We start from the raw sequence: 21,300 nt of genomic DNA on the forward strand, positions 1-21,300 counted from the left end.
CAAACAAAGTTGACTCTAGTACATTCAATCAAGCGACTCTAATTGAGTTGTGATACTAAAATATGACAACCAAATTTGACATACCAATGCTTGGCGGGTTCAACCGAGCAATGCTCTAACATACGCAGTCCTGAACATAAACATAAACAAAGTATATAATGAATCTGCATATACAAAAGTGTAATATAAACATCTTAATATCTTGAAAAAACAACAACATATTATTTAATTAAACATAAACATTATCCGTATAATGTATCTGCACTTTAGATCCATGATAGAAACTAACACTGCATATTATTAGGGAAATTTCAAAACAACGTTAAATCTGTAGAAAATCAAAATACACCATCAATAGAGTATATGAATGAGAGAAAGATAACTCCACTGTAACATAATTGATATTTTTGCAGAATAATATAATAATATGTTCATAATCAATAGAGTAAATGAAATATGCACTTCCAGTATATGTAGATAACTTATACATTGTCTAGAACATAAACATAAGCCCCATTTGGGATTGTTTTTTTCTTTTCAACTAAAAGCACTTTGTAACTAACTTGTAATAAATTTTTACCAAAAATTGTGTTTGGTAATTTTTTTTCAAAGTGCTTTTGGAGAGAAACACTTTCATTTTAGGCCTGCTTTTAAAAGCTACTCAGCACTAGCTTTTAAAAGATGGAAAAGCAGAAGCTGTGAACCCACATAGTTTGATTTAATTGATTCTCAATTTTAACCTTGTTATTTTATTATAAAGACAAGTTTTACCCTAGAATATTGTAGGATTATCATTATATTTCTAACTTTTATTTTATTTCTCTATTTGTTTTCATTTTTCATTTTAAAATAATAAATAATAATTACAATATTAATAGTTTTTTAAGCAACCCATAATCATAAAATTCTTTATTAAATAATAAGAATAATTAGAGTTTACCGAACGTCATAACAATTTATTTCCGCAGCACAGCACAGCAACGCACAACACAGCACAACAGAAAAGCATTTTTTCTAAAATTCACAGCAATACCAAACTAGCCTATAGTATATGGAATCTGCACTACTAAAAATACAACCTTAAATATGTTAAATATTTGATCTAAACGTAAACAACTATAAATATATGGTATATATCTGCACTTTAAGATCATAAAAAGGAATTAACATTGTGTCCATGAAAAACCAAAATAATAAAGGAATTAAACCAAAACGTAGAATCCATAAGAAATCTGTCAATCATAATAGTATAGGAAAAATGCATTTGCAAAAATAGTATATAATGTATACTTATAACATAAATATCTAGGGTTTAATTCTTAGTATATATGTTCTGCACTGATGATTTACGATGTTGTTCGTGGGCAAAAACGTGTCACTATTTTTTGGGGTAAATGTGGTGGAATAGATAAGCACTCGGTGAACCAAATCGTTTAAGCTTTTGATATACCGCAAGGAAGTACTTTGAGTTCGAGAAACTAATTTGTAGGACTCTGGACTAAACCAAGATATTGGTGAGATTCAGTTCGGTCACAAGGAAGGAGAAGGGTCGGTCTGTAGGGAAGGAATATGAGAATACGTAAAGTTCAGTAGAAATTGATTAATTGGTAAGTGATGTATTGAACTGCGTTGAAGATGATTTATATGTTAGAAGAGAGAAAGATTTTAGATATGTTTGATAATTATCTGTCTTGCAAAGTTTTATTAAGTTATCAAGTTATAGGTTGAGAAACCTATTTATTGCAGACGCAGTCAGCACACAGTTAAAGAGGAATGAAAGAATGAAGAAGTGGCAATCATGTGTGAATCAGTTCCACTTTGTGTAGGACACTTGGCAGATCGTCCATCCACTATTCTATTTAGTCCTTCAACTTCCAGCAAAAGTTACTCATATTTCTCATCGTGGATGTATCACACATTGCACGTGCTTTATGTCGCCATACCAAAACCCTAGTGAATATCTCCCATATGACATGAATTTATGTCTCATGTGAAAGTATGCTTTAAAGACGTATTTTATATGGTCAATCGTTGGCCTAGTTCTTAACTGATGAATTGAACATAGTTCATAATTCGAACATGAAGTGCTTTATGAATCATAGATGTTGAGTACTGGGTCACTGATTGTGACATATCATTGTGGTAGCTGAAGCATAAATGATAGTCGAATGACTTGGATTGATAACCATAGATTTAATAATATTGGTGGATCGATCATAAATCATTATGTTGATGTGTCAAGTATTTGACAAAAAGTTATATGAAGGTGTTCACTGCTGAATGATCATAGAAGGTTCATCCTCGATCTGTATGTCATGAGTAAGTCAAATGACAAGCAGAGAGATTATAATACTAAAGTAATGGTTGACTGATGAACCAATTAGATATTGGTTAATGAACTAACTGAGTATTGGTCGATAAGCAGATAGCCGAATCAGAATGAAATATTACTTCTCCAATATGGATAGATGAATCGAGAAATATTGCTTTGCAGAGCAATTGATAGTTGATATAAATAAAAATTGGTAGTTGGACCGAATATTAAAATTATTAATCAAAATATTGATTGGTGGATCAATATAAAACTATTGGTGTTTGAACCTGTTCCGAATTATACGCTGCAGAGCATTAGGTTCAAAACCCTAATTTTATTGATGGATGATCTATGGATGATTGAATGAGGATCAACTAATAGATGAGAGAGACCGGCCATTGTTGGTGATGGAACGACCATGTGAAGTCCAAGTGCTTTGCAGAACATTCACCAAAGTCAATTGTAGAGCATTTGGTGCAAGGATGATTAGTTAGTGCTTAATTCATAAGTAAAATTGTGTTCTGCAAGCATTAGGTAGTAAAATATAATTTTGATATTGTAGGAACCGCTCAAGGGGTGTTAGAACCGTCCATTAGTGGTAGTGGGAGCAGCTATTGGTGCATGGATGATGGTTCAAGTTGTTGGAGAGAGTTTGAACCAAATATGGACTTCATAGGATTAATTAGGTGATTAGTCAATGAATGAGGTGTGAACCACCTATATCAGCTGGTGGTAGCACTGTGTGACTGGATTTTTGTTGGCCAAGGGACCAACCATCGCTGACCGTGGTGGTGCTCGTGCCATTATATCATCTGCGGACTATTCCTGATGGTTGATCGAGCATTTTTTTTGGTATTTTCAGAAGAGTTTGATATTGACTGAAACTATGCTCGAGGGATGAATTATATTTTTGCTTGAAAGATAGATATTTGGAAATATTTGGAAACATTATTCTAATATTTATATTGTACAAAGTCATAATGGTTGCGGGACCACTTGCTTTGTAAACCATATGGTCCGAGGAGCAAAAATTGAGAAGATATGAAAGAGTTTCGATTAAAAGAGGAAGTCCTTGAAAGAGAATACCCTAAAATAATAATAAAATAATAAAATAAAAAGGAAAGGGGTGGGGGACCAACCAGATCGGCTGCGTGGCCAGGCCGACCATGTGGACCCCACCCCGTGGTTTTATTAATATTATCATTTTCTCTCTCTTACGTTGCTTATTTATCCCTTCATATCCTCTTTCATCCATGTTTATGGATGCTCTTTGGAGCATTATCACTAAATATACTCATGCCTTTTACTTGGGGCTTGTTCGATGGTAGTTCTTATGCCCGAAAGGTAAATATTCATTACTAATCCATGGAATTCAGTTGAGAAAAGTCATGAATTGAAGTAAGTAAATATTAGGGGAAAAATACATTTTCTAGGAATTCATCTGATGAATATGTAGCTCTACACTAGCAAACAATCTATCCAGGAGCATTTAATTGATTCAGACATGCGATGACGACATCATGTTTGTTCTGAATATTTTTCTGGGATAAGCGACAACACCCGAGACATTTTTTTAAATGAATTTCTAATATAGAAAGATATAGTGAGCCGCTCAGCATAGTGATAAAATACAAGGAATATAGAAAGCATGCCTAGCTCAGAGGCTTTAACATCATTGTCTTGTATTATATATTGATTTGATGAGGTTACATGACTGCGATTCACGTTTCTTGCGGAATGTGAAGATATCAATTTTTTATGCTTCTAATGCTGGTCAAAAATACAAATTTTTTATGCGATTTTACGAATTCAGCCTTCATCAAAATCCACCATAAAAAAATCTATAGGTCAATAACCTAATGTTTTTCAGTTTAGTGAATCTGCACTATCAGATAATAACAAAAACCAGCATTGAATGTTACAAAATATGAATAAAAATATAAGTCTGAACATATTTTTTTACCGGTATATACGATCTATACTGATGGAATATGATGTGCGTGTCTAATCATCCTATGATTCTTTTAGTATAGTGAATCTGCATTGTCGGTTATAGTGGGAAAAATGAATTGCATGTTATTTTTATTGGGTATTTAAGCATAACTTGGTTTTTCTTGGTACAAGAGATATGTACCGTTTGGATTATAGCGGGGAAAACAAAAATGGTAAATAGAAAGTGAAGAAAAAACGAATTTATAGTACTTTTTTTTGCTTCTTTTTTGTGTGATGTATTATTATTATTATTTTTTTTTTGCTGCTGGTGGTTCTTCGAAATCATCTTCTTCTGATTTAGAGTAGTATCATCTTTTATTATTTCTTCTTCTCATGTGGTTCTGTGATTTTTCTTCATTTTACCATTTTAATGGAGATTTCAGGAAAAATCTTGGGGTTTCGGTGGGTTTTTATGATGATTTATAGGGGAATAAATTAATGCTTATAAATCTCGTTGATTTCTTCAATTTTCGTTGATGAGTTTTGTCCTCTGATTTAGTAAAGGAGGAGAAATTGGAGTTTTTATGCTGAAGAGAGAAGGTGATCGAATGATATTAAGCGAGTGCAAACACATGACAGCAGGACTATTCTGGCCATTCCATGTTTTAAACTATTTTGGTCCTCCGGTTAAACAACAAATATGGATGGATCCTAATAAAAGAACTATATGGGCCTTGGACCAAATAAGAAATCTCCCGTTATCGATTTCACGTAACCTGAGTTCTCATCCCGCTTTCCCATAAAAAAGGGGAAAGGCAAATACGATGAGACCGAAAAGCATTTAAAAAAGATTGATTTCAGCTATTGGATTCTACCGGATACATAAGAAAATAAATATTTTCTTTTTTGTTTAGATTGGATGAGAACATTTTATTTATCTTCGTCCCAAATTGGTTGAGCTCGCCAGGTGGAAATGTTTTACGGGCTACTTCATGTTCCTCCTTTTCTCAGACTGTTGTCTCTTCGGGTTTTGTTTTTGGTTCCTCATCGGATATTAATTACTCTTCGGAAGATTTTATGTCCCTCAACTCTGAAAGTGTCCTTTTGAGTGATATGGGTCTTAATTATGAATACAAAGATAATGTAATTCTTGAACCGACTCCGATTCCTATGCTACCTCTTGTACCTATTGTCACCGATGAAGATTTCGAAAACGAAATTGATCTCATGATGCTAGACTCGGAATCTATGGATGATGATACCTCTACTGCTCATGGCCTAGTAAGTTCATACCTTGCTCTCCTTTTCTGTTTTAGAAGCTATTTCTGATTTCGCTTTTTATTCAATTCTGTCTTGTTTTTTTCTTGAGTTAATATCTGCTGCTACTGCTTTTTAGAATTAGGATTACATCAAAAAATGAAGTTTATTTGTTGGAACATGAATGGTTGCTGCTCTGATAAAAAATGGTTACACTTATTGAACTTGTTTAAAAAATTCAGACCTACTGCTATATGCCTTATTGAAACCATGGTAGACTCTGATATGGTTAACAAGTACACTCATTTTTTGCCCTGTGATTCTTGGTATATCATCCCCGCGGTAGGAAAATCGGGAGGAATGGCTCTAGGTTATTTCAAGAACTCAAATATAGAGATTTTAGGTAGTGCTTGCAACATGATCCACATATTATGCGACATCACTCCTGTTATCAAGAATTGTCTCATTCTTTCATCTATGGTTCACTTACTTCTCTTGGCATTAGGAATCAATGGAATTATTTTCAGCAGATGAATGATTTGGATAGTAGGCCTTGGTTTTTACTAGGTGATTTCAATTTTATTTTGAATACGTCAGAAAAATTAGGTGGAATTCCTGAAAACTCTTTGGCTCCAGATTTTGTTAGAAACTGCCTTTCTCAGTCAAGAATGAATGAAGTTTTTTCTTTTGGAAATCCTTATACTTGGTGTAATAGAAGGTTTAAGAAGCCAGATGAATTGATTTTTGAAAAACTTGATAGAGGGTTCATGAATGATAAATGGGTTTCGATTCTTCCTCAATCTAGGATCACTAATCTGGGTAGAATTTATTCTGATCATTGTCCTATAATTCTGCAATGTTTCCACAATGTTAAGAGTCTCTCTATTCCTTTTAAATACTTTAAATGCTGGCAATCAAGTCCTGGTTTTAAAAATGTGATTGCAAATTCATGGGAAAAGAATAGTAAAGGATCTCCAAGTTATATAGTGGTTGGTAAACTTAAAAATCTCAAGCATGATCTTAGTAAATGGAATCTAAACACTTTTGAGCATATCAAAACAACAATCAATAGGTTGAATACTGAAATTGAAAGGCTTCAGACTTTGGTTTATACACCCGATATTGGTAGTTTCATTTTGAATTACTCAAAACAGTTATACTTTTGGTATGAATAAAAAACTCTTTATATAAACAAAAATCAAGGATAGACTACTACACTCAGTATGACAAGAATACAAATTTTTTTCCATAATTCAGTTAAACTCAGAAACATGTATAACACCATCCACACCTTAAGAGATAGTCAAGGAAATTGGTTGGAGAATAGAGAACAAGTCGTCTCTTTGCTGTCAACGCATTTTAAAAGTATTTATACTTCTTTTTCGCCGTGTTCTGCTGACATTAATGATGTTCTTCAATATATTAAGCCAATTATTATAGATGATCTCAATGCAAAGATTGTTGAGATTCCTAGTGTTGATGAAATTCATTCCACTGTTAATAGTATGGCGCCTTGGGAATCCCCGGGGCCAGATGGTTTCCCGGGGTGTGTGTGTGGGTGGGGGGTGGGGGGTTGGGGTGGGTGGGGGGGTTTCTTTAAGGATAATTGGGATCTGGTTTCTGCTGAGGTAATTAATCATGTTCAAGAGTTCTTTCGTAGTAATTTTATTCTTAAGCAACTTAATCACTCCTTTATTGCTTTGATTCCTAAAGTTAGTAACCCTTCCTCTCCAAATGATTTTCGGCCGATTAGTCTAACTTATACAGTATACAAGATTATTTCAAAAATTCTTACTAATCGTTTAAAACCTCTTCTAGATTCCTTAATTTCCCCATATCAGTCTGCTTTTATAGCCAATCGTCAAATTCATGATAATATCATCATAAGTCATGAAATCCTCCATTCTTTTAAAACTAGGTAAAGAAAAAATAACAAAGATGGCTTTACGTCCATTAAGTTGGATTTGTCGAAAGCTTTTGATCGACTTGAATGGTATTTCATAATGTCTGTTTTTAAGAAACTTGGTTTTTCAATTGACTGGTGCCAAATGTTTTTCCAGTGCATAAGTACTGTCTCCTATTCTATCTTGGTGAATGACTCACCAGGAGATGTGTTTTTTCCTACTAGCGGCATTAGGCAGGGAGATTGTTTATCTCTCATTTGTATGGAAGCTCTTTCCCAGGTTTTGTTGAAAGGTGATAAAGAGAATGTTATTCAAGGTTTCAAATTGAGAAAGGATAGTCCTCCAATCTCTCATTTATTTTTTTTGCAGATGATTGCATGCTTTTTTCAAAAGATTCGCTTACCTATGCTAGAAACCTAATGAGAATTATTAACAAATTTGCAAAAGCTTCTGGCCAAGCTATTAATCTAGAAAAATCGGGTTTTTTTACCAGTAATAAAATGCATCATAAGCATATTAAGATGCTCTCAAAAACTTTAGGAATCAAATTCCTGAGTAGCTCTGAAAAATACCTTGGTACTCCTCTGTTTGTTAAAAGAGATAAAAATAAATCTTTCCATTTTCTAATTCAAAAATTCTATGATAGGCTCAGTAATACTAAAAGATCAAATCTTAATGGTACTGGTAGAACTGTGGTTACTAAGCATGTTCTCTCTAGTCTAGCTGTTTACCATATGTATTGTTTCCCATTTCCTAAAAAAATTACTTCTAAAATTGACTCTCTTCAGCGAACTTTCTGGTGGTCTAAAAGGATTCAAGAAGAGGGGCTTACTTTCGTTCTTGGGGGGACATGGGGAAATCAAAACTGAATGATGGTCTTGGTATCAGAAATATTTATGCTACAAACAGAGTTCTTATAGATAAGCTAGGATGGAGAATGTGTAAAAACCCTGATCAGTTGGTTGCTATCTTCCTTAAAAACAAGTATTTTCCTAATCAGAATATATTAGAAATAGATAAGGCGGCTAATACTTCTTCTTGGATATGGAAAGGTATAATAAATAGTTTGGATTTCCTTAGAGCTAACTTGGTGTACAAGATAAATGATGGTAGCATAACTAGGATTTGGGAGCATAATTGGTTGCCTGGTAGCTCTTCTCCTCCTACTTCTACAAATTCTAACTTTGGGAATTATATTTATGTTAGTGAACTTATTGATAGGCAAGTTAATGGATGGAACCTTGGTCTTCTTTCTTCTTTGTTTTCGCATGAAGATGTTAAAAATATTAGAACTTAAAGATAAATTAAAGGTCACTAAAAAGATGATATTATGTGGGCTCATACTTTGAATGGTAATTCTACAGTTAAGTCAGCTTATAAAGCTTATATGAATGAATCTTACTCAACTGATGATGCATCTTTCTGGAAAAAAGTTTGGTCCTTAGATTGTTTACCTAAAATAAAATTCTTTGTGTGGAATATTTTTGCTCACATGCTGCCTGTAAATTCAGTTCTCAAGTTCTATAATCCAGCTATTGATGACTGCTGTCCGTTGTGTAGAAAAGAAGTGGAAACTGTTATGGATCTTTTTATTTAATGCCCTATTGCTTCTCACATTGGTTTGCTCTTTCCTTTCAACATTTAGTTAATTCTGCTTTTGAATGGATAGATGATATATTTATATCTTGGTTTGAGAATAATTTGGGTAACTCTCCCTGTGCTGTGAATTGGCCAAACATTGGTGCAATAGTGCTCTGGTCAATCTGGAAGTTAAGGTGTGATGTTTTTTTTAGAAATGAGCAGGTGTCTCTTGACAGAACTATAACGGATATTAAGAGATCTTTAAATACCTATATAATAGCTCCCTCTTCGTTTAAGATGGATGCTACTTCTGTAGATAAGTTTACAATCCAGGATTTCGATTATATCATGTTCATTGGTGGGTCTTTCAAAAATTTTGACATGGGTATTGGAATCATGCTTTGTGACAATGCAGGAAGAATAAAAAGGTGTAGAGCGGACTTTGGACTGACTTCAAGTGCTTTTGCTGCAGAGACAAAGGCGCTAATTTTGGCTTCCTCTTGGGCGGAGGAGATGAGTCTTTCTAAGGTCATTTTTCTAAGTGATTGCCTTCAATTAGTAAACTTTGTGAATGGAGGAAAGGGTGATATAGATTGGAGGTGTCTGGATCTCCTAGAAGATTATCAGATTTCATTTTCTGCTTATTTGAACTTTAAAATAGGTTATGTAAAGCGTATTAAGAATAAGATTGTGGATAGACTTGCTCGTCGAGCTAGGACTTTAAGTTTAAGAAACATATGAAATTCTTCTCCTCGGTTCCTGAACAATGTAATGGGAGAAGATTCCTTAAGTGATATTTGTAATAGTCTTTTTAAGTAATGGTAAGTTTGTTTTTCTCAGCAAAAAAAAAAAATTGGTTGAGCTAGTAGTACAATTTAGAAGTGATTTATTTTCCAGATTTATTTTCCAAACTATATCACGGATATTCGTAAATTTTATATTATTGAAAAACATTTTAAAGCACCTGAATATAAACATGACTATCAAAATATAAAGTCAATTATTAATGCGACAAAATTTGAGAATGACTAGGTCAACCAATTTGGGACGGAGGGAGTATCAGAAAAGAGAATATACAAGAATTACAAGTTACTACAAGAACCAGAAAGAGGAAAACAACATTCAGAAATCCTAAATATCTCTCACTCAAAGATAGTCTCTCAACAAAAAAAAAACAAAGATCATAACCTAGCAGCAGTTTTTGTAGTAGTGACCCTTGACGAGAGTGCAAGTTTGATCAACTCCTTCCTCAAAATCTTCCCTGGAGCATTTCTAGGTATTGAATCAATGAACTCTACTTTCCTAATCTTCTTATACGGCGCTACCTACATTCAACGCACATCAGTCCATTACACATTTGCACGAACAAAGTTCCTTCCAATAACGCGAAGACTCAGAAAAATGACTATGTAAAACACAACAAACACAGCACGCCGCCGTAATGTACAAGTTCCTCGTGCATTTATCATGAAACGTGGTCTTTCGGCTCAGCTAAATCCAAGTTATGTCGAGGTAGCAACAAAAAAATTTCACCTTGGAATATGCAAAAGTTTCTTGCTAAGCATTTGATATAATGGAAGAAATGCTAGTTTACCTGTTTGGAAATAAACTCTATAACTTGAGTTTTATCGATTAAACTTTGAGATTTTCTCACAACAAATGCCATTGGCACTTCACCAGCTTCTTCGTCAGGATACCTACAGTCAAACACACATGTTAATGGCATTCAGATTTCTCTTCGTACTTGTGTGTACTCGCCATGGTGTGAAGATCGCTCACGGTATAGTTGATTACTTAAGCGGAGCTTGAAGAATGAGCTTATTTGGCAAGTTAGGACGAGTATGCTTACGGGATCACCGCTGCATCAAGGATATCTGGATGTGAATGAAGCAACTCTTCTAATTCTGCTGGAGGAACCTGCATATATATGAATCTAATTTTACGAAAAACTGAAATTCAAACTACTTGCAGGACTGATTGAATTTGAGACTTCAACACATTTCTAAACAGGCCAGTCGGTCAAAAATTACTACTTACCTGGTACCCTTTATACTTGATCAATTCTTTTAACCTATCAACAATATAAAGAAAGCCATCATTATCGATATAGCACAGATCGCCCGTCTTTAACCATCCTTCTGAATCTAGAGTTGATGACATCCCTTCAGCTTCCTCACCAACATAGCCTATATATAGCAGGACCAGCCATGCCACATTTAACATATGTAACTCAATGGCATTCCTTGTTTTAAATTAGTTTAAACCTCAATAATTAAAGTAATCTATAGATTCTATACCTTTCATTATCGATGGACCTTTTGCCCAAAGCTCCCCTTGCTTGCAAGGAGGTAAAGCAACACCAGTAACAGGATCAACAATCTTCACTTGGATATTTGCTATGAGCTTCCCCGTGGAACCAAGTCGACGACAATCCCAAACATCAGCTGCTCGAAAGATGGCACACGCTGCTTCAGTTATCCCATACCCCTAAATACAAGAACTTGCACTATGAGGCAAAATTCACATATGAGTGTAACTGCGGTAAGTAACCTGTCTGTACTACTTTACTAACCTGTCTTATGGCTATATTGGGGAACCGCCTCCCAAATTTCACAATAACCTCAGTTGGCAATGGAGCTCCTCCACAAACGATTCCTTCCAACGAGCTCAAATCATATGTCTCCGCTATTCCTACACCGGCTAATGATGACTCTCCCCTTGTCATAGCCAAGATTACCGGTGGTGCCACAGCCAAGACTGTCACCTTAAAATCCTCTACTGCCTTCATCATCATACAAAAATCAAACCTCTTTCTCGGAACCACTAGTGTATCACCTGTTACCACCGTACTAAATATTCCAAGAAACCCATAGACATGAAAAAATGGCACACTAAAGTACATTACAGCTCTGGCATTTACTTTCACAATCTGTTTGAAGGCGTAAATCTCTGCTATAGTGGCTATCAAGTTACGGTGAGTCAATACAACTCCCTTGAACCGGCCTGTTGTTCCTGACGAGTATAGAATTGCTGCTGTATCCGACTGACTAACCTTCTCCTCCACTGAGTACTTATAGCCCTGCCTAAGTAATGAACAGTTCATCATGGAGTGGACATCGGGCGAGTCAAGAAGAATCGTATTGTATCGGAGACCAGATGGAAGTTTGTGAGCAGTTTCTGAAGTGCCAAACGCGATCACCGGTTTGCATAGCTTTAATTGGTGAGATATTTCAGTAGCAGTATTAGTAGGATTTGATGGAGAAACGATGACTCCTATAGAGAGTAGAGACAGGTATAGGATTGGAATTTGGCTAGTTGCAGGTAAGAGAATAAATGCAGTGTCTCCCTTAGACAAACCAATCAATTTCAGATAATGTGATAAAGATTTGATGTTGCTAAGGAAGTCAGAATATGAAACTCGGTCACCGGTTTCTGAGTCAATTACTGCAGTGACTCTTTCAGGATAGAAGTCAGAGGTACTACTAGTGTACTGTTTCTGTAAAAGAGATAAAACATAGTCTGAAATTGAGAGAGAGGAGGTTGACGGAGGTAGAGGAGCTGGAGGAAGTAAGCTATGGTAAATTTTTGTTTCTGAGCAGAAACCACTCTCAGGATCAATCATCATCTTGCTCTCTTTCGCCATTAGAGTGGCGGAAATGGAGATCAAAACCAGGTAGTAAAGAAAGTCGTCTATAGGTTCAAAGAACCAGCTGTTGAAGCATTTTTTTTGTCGATGAATGACTAATGGACGACACCATTACTGACTCACACAAAAGAAGAATTATTATTTAAGCACAATAATGCAGATGTCTTTGGGTTCAATACCCCCACCACTTCACACCAGCCAGAGAGAGTGGTTTTGAATTTAAAAAAAAAAAGAAGAGTGGTTTTGGATTTCACTTTTTTTTTTGTATGCCAGTGGGAGTACAAGTTCCATGATTCAGTAGTCTACACATGCAATTCCTAGAGTTACGACAACGTTTTCGTTGTCCTTCATTTGATATTCTATTAATCACGATACATATTAAATAGAAACTATTCGTACTCTAATTACCTATATAGTATCAGGGTACAGAAAATTGTAATAATAACTTATCAATGCTTTCTAGTGTTTATTCCTTCTTCATTCACAAACACTTGTGTTGTTTTTGTGTAATGACTGATGAACATTTGAACAAACCTTGTTAGCGGTTTCAGTAGTCATGGCTCATGGCCGCAACTTGGCGTAAAACAGTTCTTAAATCTTTGGTCTCGACTCTTGACTTGATCATACACAATAAGAAACTAGTGTTGTGCTGTCCTAGTCGAGACTTTCAATCAGATAATTTTGAAGCATCTACATATTTTTATACGAGCATAACTATGATACTAATGAATGCATTAAGTTTCCAGTTTGAAGTGCACAGTAATGTAAATGGCCATCTGGCCACTAGTTGGCTTCGTTAAATAGTTCAGATTAAGGGTTTTTTTAAGTATGCAAACGTCTATTTTCTAGAGCTAAAATACCAGATAATAATTCAAGTTCAAATGAAAGCTTACCTAACAGCAAAGTACTGGTCGCAGTATCACAGCAGCAGCCTTTGGAGTTTAACCCCTTGGTGACGCTGCATTTAGTGCTAAGAAGCTCTTCAATCTCTGTCGGCCATTTTATCAAACAGTTGGGATTAAGTCCTAATAAATCTGTTCCAAACTTGATTCACATGAATAATTGTTGACTATAAATCACCTCAAACAACCATTCCAACAGTCTATTTTTCACAATCTTTAGCATATAAAAACCCCACCATACACAGTCACTCATGGCGATTTTGCTTTCTGAAACTCTCCTTAACTTAATTTTTTACCTGTAATGACCCAGCAAGTGATGGCTATCATCAAACCTTTCAAATTCTGCCATTGGGTTTCTTAAGTTAGCAGCAGGAGTCGAACTGGTGATCCCAAGAAGAAGAGAGCTGAGCTGAGCCTGAGTTCTTGACGTCTCAAGTCAAGAGCTTACATGTACAGAATCTGTGGTGCAAGCTCTGTAGCTCCTAATAACGTACCATACCCACCATTTTTTTTCAGCACAACCGACTTTGGTTGGTCATTGCATCCCTGCCCACCATTTCTTTTCATTCAACTTTGTCTGCTCGTTCGTTTATGGTTAAGAGTGTTATTGCATTTTGCCTTCTTTTTTTTTCACACTACTTCCCTATCAGATGCAGTAGTGAAAATGTTCATACATGGCAGACTCTCTGCGGCCCATGCCTTTCTTTCTTTTTAATTTTTTCGGCAAAGAGTCTGTAGTCCATATCTGTAGATTACTCTCTGTGCCATGTCGTGTTAACTTCACTATCTTACAGTACTCTTCGCTCGAAGTAGTGACCAAAATAGTTACGGTAAAACGGGGTAGTGTCTACTACCATAGTGGCATGATTTAGGCCTGTTTTTTCCCCCAACTAGTTCACTTTGAGGAGAGACTACTCCCCATAAGTCTTGTTCTTAGAATTACCAAAAATCATTTTTCAACTTAAATATGTGGACTTCCAAAAAGAATCACAAAGATTTACCAATAAGTCAAAAAGAAGAGGTACAAGGATTTTGCTTTAGATTTCTAACAGTCTTCTCATAATTAAATTCCAAATGTTCCTCTATTTCTTCATTTCTCAAACTCTCTGTTTTTGTAGTCTGAGACACCCATCACTTCCTATACAAGCACTTAATATTAAAATCGCAGACAAATGCGTGTACCAGAATCATTACCATACTTGATACGAGCCCACCCTTGCAAAACTCTGGAGTCCATAAAGTGGACTGCTGCTCCTGAATCCATAATTAACATTGTGGTGGTTGTTCATATTCTATAAACATAAGTTGGAATTTATGTTTTTCAAAAGGATTCAAGGAAATATCGGTAGAAAAGAAGTATTCAAGGTAGTGAAATTTACCTTTCATCAGTGTTCCCTATGCTGCAGCCTGTAGTTGCAAGACATCATCAAGGCTTATCTGTTGGTCTGATTGTGGTGAAGCAAGAAATATTCTTTTCAACGTCTATCTATTTTGTTTAGTTGTTGATACTCCAAAGATGCGTAACCTGGTACTGTACTGGCCAGTAGGGTTGCAAAGAGGAAATTTGTTCTCTCTGACATCATCATTATGCACGTAGGTCTGGTTGTTCCAGAAGAAATTTACAAGTTGAAGGATCCTCTAGAAAGGTCACACGCCAACAAAACCAGTAAGGTTTTCACCAATCAATACTGATTACATATGTCGACATCAAAGAACTTATCAAGTCGGACGTGAATTCCTCCAAGCCAGACTCAATGCAGACAGACTGGCCAATGAAGGAGAGTTGATATCAGTTTCAAAATCTGTGGCGTGACTTAATACCTGCTCAATGACCCAAAATAAGATAAAGAAGAAGAAAACACAAATGTACTATTTCGAACTGGTAATTTTCACTGCATGACAGCTTAAGTCATTTCTTCAAAGATGTCCACATGATTCTTATCTCAAATATAATTCAACAAAGACGTCACAACAGACCTGTAAATGACAAGCTATATATGTAAGCCATTTTCTACATATTTATCAATCAAACAAACTCTTTACATATAATCAATAGAGAAAATTCAGGTACCTAAGATAAAACTTGACATGCATGATGCATATGTCAGATGCAATTCACAGGGAAAAATTGTTTTCACCCCTTACCCTCATTCGCTAGTACTGCACGACATTCTTTATTCATAATTGCATATGGCTTTTAAACCACTCCAATTTGTAAGGGATGGTAATGCAATTAATATCCTTGTCTTAGTGCGTACATGGAAAATAAAGCTTTCTTCAAAAAAATGAAGAAAGAAGAAAACCCAATAGTGGTAGCAGCATAAGCAATTATATCAAACATTTTAAGATCTAAGTTTAATGGTGTGAGTTCAATAAAGATGTAGTCTTCTACTAACGACTAGTTATTCTGTTGCTCATAAGAAACTTCCAAAGAAAAAATATTATGTACTTTTTAAGACTGTTGCGAGATAACGATGATGTATAACTCCACTTAAACGGAACCCAATTCAACATGGCTTTTCAACTACCCAGACATGAAATGGATGCTAATGTCAACACAAAGAAAAAGAGTTAATTTTCAAGTCAAGCCAATGAATAAAAAATCTAATTCAGTTTTTTATCTAGAATCACTTTGTTATGTGTGGCATAAGAGCCTAATCTGTAGGAAAGTGACTTACCATATGTTTAGTATATCACAATTGGAACAAGCTACTGCCTACTAGCACTTACAAAAGAAAAATTATATATTGTAGGCTTTAATTATGGCTAGGATGTGCTAGCTAGTAACTAGCCAAACATGTCGTGAAGGAACAAATATATCTGGGACCAACTTCAAAATTGTAAATGAACCCTTCAACAATTCCTTCAAGGTGTTCCAAATGACTAAACCCAGGTTGAACACATAGAATACCTGTGATATTTATTGCCTGACTGCATAAGTAGAATCCTCACAGATGTCCAGTTGATTCTTATCTCGAATATCGTTCAACAAACGTTCAAATCAGCAATATCCAATATTCTTCTTTGGATAGATGTAATGCTGCGGAATGTCCTTGTGTTGAAACCTACAGGCGAAGAAAAAAGAGCTCAAGTTTAGATTTTCCAATCAAGGTCACACTAGTAATAGTCAATGAAGAAAACTTCAAATCAATGATTTCAATTTTCTTAGAGTTGTAACGTAATTAAATTGCTTAAGTTAAATCTATAAATAGTAGGATCTAATTAAGCCAGGCTGCATATTCATTTATCAACAACAATATTCATATCATCAATAGAGCCGATTTATGTTTAGTTAGCCATGAGTTCATTACATCTGGCAACTCAAAAATTTCTTACACTTCTTGATCTCTTGTTCTTTTTACTAATCGGCATCACTCTGTGCCCATTAGCTGCGTCTGATGGATGCCATGAAGGGGAAAGAAAGGCTCTTCTAAACTTTAAATCTTCCCTGGAAGACCTATCAGGTCGCTTATCTTCATGGCAAGAAAGCGGCCAACATCAAAATTGCTGCAATTGGCATGGAATTCAATGTTCCAAGGGATCTTTTCATGTCATATCCATCGATCTTAGAAACAATGACCTTGAAATTTACAATAATGAGTATGTTTATCTCCAGCCACAACCAAATACTGCACTACGAGGTAAACTATCTCCTTCTCTTTTAAACATTACTCATTTGGAGCATCTTGATCTTGGCTTCAATGACTTCCAGGAATCAAAACTCACACTTCAGTTTTCTTATCTAAGGAGACTAGTTTATTTGGATATCTCCCATTCAAACTTCTCTGGGTCGATTTCAACACAATTCACCAACTCATCATCTTTACAGTACCTTGATTTATCTTGCGGATCACAAAACAATCCGTATCCCACCTCTTGCTTAGAATCATCATCTACAGGATGGATAAGAGGTTTAGTAAATCTCCAGGTACTAAGACTGAGTGGTATTAAGCTACCTTATACTGAACCTCTTTTGAGTACTCTTTATAATTTAACTTCACTTTCTATTCTTGACTTGTCTTCTTGTGCACTACATGGTTCAATTCCTTACCTTCCTCAACTTAAAGAGCTTGATGTGAGTGATAATAAAGATCTTCGTCCTGATCTAACTGGTATGTTCAAACATAGTTGGCCCCAACTACAAAAACTTCAGATATCATCAACTAATTCAACTGGATCAATTCCAAGCTCAATTTCAAATTTGTCGCAGTTGGTAAGCCTCTCTGCCTCATGGTGTTCACTTAATGGGTTTTTACCTACTTCAATCTACAATCTTTCTAGGTTGCAGCATCTAGATCTTTCTGGCAACAACATAACAAGTTTTATCCATTCTTCAATTTCCAATTTGAAAGACCTATACTTTCTCGACTTGTCTTTTAATAAATTCCAAGGACGTATACCAGAATCAATATGTGACATTTTTCCTCTTACGCATCTTGGTTTACAGTATAATAACATAAGTGGAACCATACCAAGTTGCATCACAAAGCTCAAAAATCTTAGTGTCTTTGATGTTTTCGGTAATTCTATTAGAGGAGAAGTTTCGTTGATCTCTCTGATCAATGAACTCAACTTAACTACCTTAGACCTGAGCTCAAATAATTTAACTGTAGTTATAGATCAACACTTAAACTTAAATCCATCCAAATCTAGTCTAGAAAATTTACTGTTGGGGTCATGCAATATCAATGGATTAATCCCTACTTTCATTTGTATTTTCACTAATCTAAAATGGTTAAGTTTGTTCCGTAATAACCTTAGAGGAGCTATCCCTTCTTGCATATCCAATCTCAAAAATCTCGGTTTCTTAGACTTGTCTAACAACAAACTGGTTGGTCCGCTGCCACTTCCACCTCAAGGTGTCCAGTTTTTTGATATATCAAACAATAAGCTTAATGGGGAAATCTCATTGGAAACTGGAGAAAGACTATCTAATGTTGGCTACATTAATCTTAGTGGCAATGAACTTTCAGGTTCAATTCCTTCTTCAATATGTTCTAAAGAACTAGGAAAACACAATGATCCAGGACTCATTATTCTCTCCAACAACAAATTATCCGGGACTATACCTGCTAGTATAGGGTATTGCAGAAATCTTACTATCCTAAATCTCAGCAACAACAATCTCACTGGAAATGTTCCACATGAGATTCAAAATGCAGAAGGTTTGGAATATCTTTATTTAAGTGACAATAATCTCAATGGTACTATTCCTGAGTCCCTCCTAAAACTTTTGAGTTTGGTAGTTCTCGATTTAGGAAACAACAATTTCGATGGTAACATACGCACCAGTCTTGGCTCAATGAGTGACCTTATGGTGTTGTCATTAAGGTCAAACAAATTCAGTGGGTCCATTCCTGAAGAGATTTTCCATTTGTATGAACTTCAAATACTCGACTTATCTACAAACAACCTCTCGGGTCTGATTCCTGGAAAAATAGGAAACTTGATGAGGCTAACAGGCAGCCCCAGTTCTGGAATGTACAATATGATGGGTATGGGTTTTCAGTTGGTTATAAAAGGCACCATGACACGATTTGATCATTTGTACAACTATAGTTCAGGAATAGACCTATCATGTAACTCTCTCGATGGAGATATTCCAAGAGAGATAGGTTTTTTAAATGGACTTGTTATGCTGAATCTGTCGCATAACCTTTTGTCGAATAATATCCCATCCAGTGTCGGAAACATGTCTAGGTTAGAGTCATTGGATTTAAGTTCCAATAGACTGTCTGGACATATCCCACAAGCTTTGACATCAATAGACTCCCTTGGGTTTCTAAACTTATCTTACAACGAGTTGAGTGGCATCATTCCAAGAGGAAATCACTTTGATACATTGAGTTTGGATGGTTCTTCTTTCACTGGAAATGACTTATTGTGCGGATTTCCCACGACGAAAGTTTGTACTGATCTTGATGTCAGTACTGGCAGTACACATCCTTCAAACAAATCTGAGGAAGGAGATCAAGAGGGTGCAACAGATGAGTTGTTTTATGCTACTGTGGCCTTGGGGTTTGGAATAGGATTTTTGGGACTTTTCTTAGTTTTGCGTCTAAAGAAACAGAAATGGTGGTTTCCCTACTGGAGATTTGTCGACTCTGTTGCAGCTAGAGTAGTAGGATGTATTCATAGAAATTAAGACTGATGTAATAGGGTACTATGTTTTTAATGATGATGTAAATAGTCTAAATTACTGTTGTTTTCATACTCATTACCTAGAGCTATAACAACAGACAATTCAAGTTAATTAACTTTCTAACCAGTTCAACTATGTTAACAAAACGAAAGTTTACCTCTTAAAACTTTTTCCGAAGAAGAAATGGTCCAGTATTAGCAGCAGCAGCAGCCTTCAGCATAACGTTACATTCTTCAGCCAATAAGCTCATTAATTCTGTTAGTCATTTTATCAAACAGTTAATGTTTTGTCCAAAAATTTCATTCTTAATAAGTAAATACATAAAATCTGTTCCAAATTTGAATAAAACGGAAATCACCTCAAAAAGTTCTGTTAATCAATCGTGTAGTTCATTATATCTACCCATTATCATATTCTTCCCTCTGTTTCTTCTTCTATAGTCTCTGTTCTTAGAACTACCAAATTGTAGTTAAGAACGTACATTTCTTAAGACGCCCACTGATACCATCCCACCCTCTAAAACTCTGGAGTCCATGTAGTCAGCGGACTTCTCCACCTGGTCAATCTTCTTGTGCTGCTGCAGTTGCAAGAAGTGATCAGGTTGAATGGGGTAATAGCTGCAAAAATCGACGACGTGGAAGGTAAAAAATGTGCGGTTTTTCTAGGTTGGGTTTTTTTTTGTAGAAGGCTCTTCTTTCTTCATCTAAGGGATCGATTCAGGGTTTCAGAAAGGAATCATCGCTTAATTTAGATTACAACAATGGATTGGAAGATTTCCCGAGATTAAACTTCCTAATGACGGCCGCAGTTTCAACTTTCAAGTGTGGGACCTGGAGCTGTTGAATGGGCTGATGGTCTCTTTAGAAGAAATGAGAAAGGAATGAAGATTCTCCAAGGGCTAAGTCCTATGGGCTAGATATCTAGCTGCTAGATTGACCATCCATATTAATATGGGCAATCTTCTAAGTCCTATGGAATAATGAATCTAGCAGCGAAAGGCTGATCAGTTCAGCGTTTGACGCTAAACAGTGCAGCGTCCAGGTGAACGCCGAACCGAGCAGCGTTTGACCTGGTCAGCTAGGTTGACGACGCTGAACGGATCAACGTTCAAAAGAATCGATATTTTTCTACAGAAGATCGACTTTCTCCCCCATTTTTGTTTCTTCACATAACTTTCACTTCTTTCCCGAAAATGTTTCTTCAAGATCTTGAGTTGTAGATTTTTTTTTTTCAAATTCCTTCCGTGGGTTTGTTATTCATCGGATTTATGATCGATTGAAGGTGGTTTGGTGCGATTCCATCCACGAAATCATTCGAGGTAAGAAATTTAAGTTTTAGGTTAAAGTTTTATGATTTTTGATGCGATTTCATTCAAATTGATGATTGATTCTTTGTATTTAGATGATGTAGATGATATGTGTATGTTTTAAATTAATTATTTGTGATGATTTTTTTTTTTTTGGATTTAATTTGATTATGTGTGATGAACAAAAAATGATTATTTTTTTGTGATGAAAAAGAATTAATTTGCATGATTAGTTTGTAGATAAAATTTGTAGGTAAATTTATATGACTATTTGGTTAGTTGTATGATGAAAATGAATTATAATGATAATTTGTAT

General features: G+C 35.4%; 3 protein-coding genes across 3 annotated transcripts; 2 read left to right on the top strand and 1 right to left on the bottom strand.

Moving 5' to 3' along the window:
• Positions 1–8,257: 8,257 nt before the first annotated feature.
• On the top strand, positions 8,258–9,729 carry LOC113306470. Its single transcript, XM_026555400.1, has 3 exons — positions 8,258–8,651; positions 8,772–8,954; positions 9,077–9,729. Exons 1-3 carry the CDS (start codon positions 8,258–8,260, stop codon positions 9,727–9,729), a joined length of 1,230 nt encoding a protein of 409 aa, XP_026411185.1.
• Positions 9,730–10,010: 281 nt separating this feature from the next.
• LOC113303997 (4-coumarate--CoA ligase-like 9) lies at positions 10,011–20,492 on the bottom strand. The gene is made up of 12 exons (XM_026553091.1): positions 20,037–20,492; positions 19,836–19,933; positions 16,448–16,601; positions 14,916–15,357; positions 13,833–14,790; positions 13,528–13,623; positions 11,561–12,748; positions 11,286–11,475; positions 11,026–11,174; positions 10,838–10,905; positions 10,583–10,685; positions 10,011–10,313 (listed from the first exon to the last, which is right to left on the bottom strand). Exons 7-12 carry the CDS (start codon positions 12,629–12,631, stop codon positions 10,170–10,172), a joined length of 1,725 nt encoding a protein of 574 aa, XP_026408876.1. The 5' UTR covers positions 12,632–12,748; positions 13,528–13,623; positions 13,833–14,790; positions 14,916–15,357; positions 16,448–16,601; positions 19,836–19,933; positions 20,037–20,492; the 3' UTR covers positions 10,011–10,169.
• LOC113303996 (receptor-like protein EIX2) lies at positions 16,595–19,778 on the top strand. Its single transcript, XM_026553090.1, has one exon. The coding sequence runs from the start codon at positions 16,835–16,837 to the stop codon at positions 19,679–19,681; it is 2,847 nt and encodes a 948-aa protein (XP_026408875.1). The 5' UTR covers positions 16,595–16,834; the 3' UTR covers positions 19,682–19,778.
• Positions 20,493–21,300: the final 808 nt, after the last annotated feature.

Source organism: Papaver somniferum, chromosome 8 (genome assembly GCF_003573695.1).
Source record: "Papaver somniferum cultivar HN1 chromosome 8, ASM357369v1, whole genome shotgun sequence".
NCBI classification, from domain to species: domain Eukaryota; kingdom Viridiplantae; phylum Streptophyta; class Magnoliopsida; order Ranunculales; family Papaveraceae; genus Papaver; species Papaver somniferum.

Coding starts and splice junctions, on each gene's coding strand:
- LOC113306470 (XM_026555400.1), top strand. CDS start 8,258: ATGGGGAAATCAAAACTGAATGATGGTCTTGGTATCAGAAATATTTAT. Junction 8,652..8,771: donor AGTTAATGGATGGAACCTTG/GTCTTCTTTCTT, acceptor GTAATTCTACAG/TTAAGTCAGCTTATAAAGCT. Junction 8,955..9,076: donor TCCAGCTATTGATGACTGCT/GTCCGTTGTGTA, acceptor TTGAATGGATAG/ATGATATATTTATATCTTGG.
- LOC113303997 (XM_026553091.1), bottom strand. CDS start 12,631: ATGGCGAAAGAGAGCAAGATGATGATTGATCCTGAGAGTGGTTTCTGC. Junction 11,476..11,560: donor CCAATATAGCCATAAGACAG/GTTAGTAAAGTA, acceptor TCTTGTATTTAG/GGGTATGGGATAACTGAAGC. Junction 11,175..11,285: donor AGGTCCATCGATAATGAAAG/GTATAGAATCTA, acceptor TGCTATATATAG/GCTATGTTGGTGAGGAAGCT.
- LOC113303996 (XM_026553090.1), top strand. CDS start 16,835: ATGAGTTCATTACATCTGGCAACTCAAAAATTTCTTACACTTCTTGAT.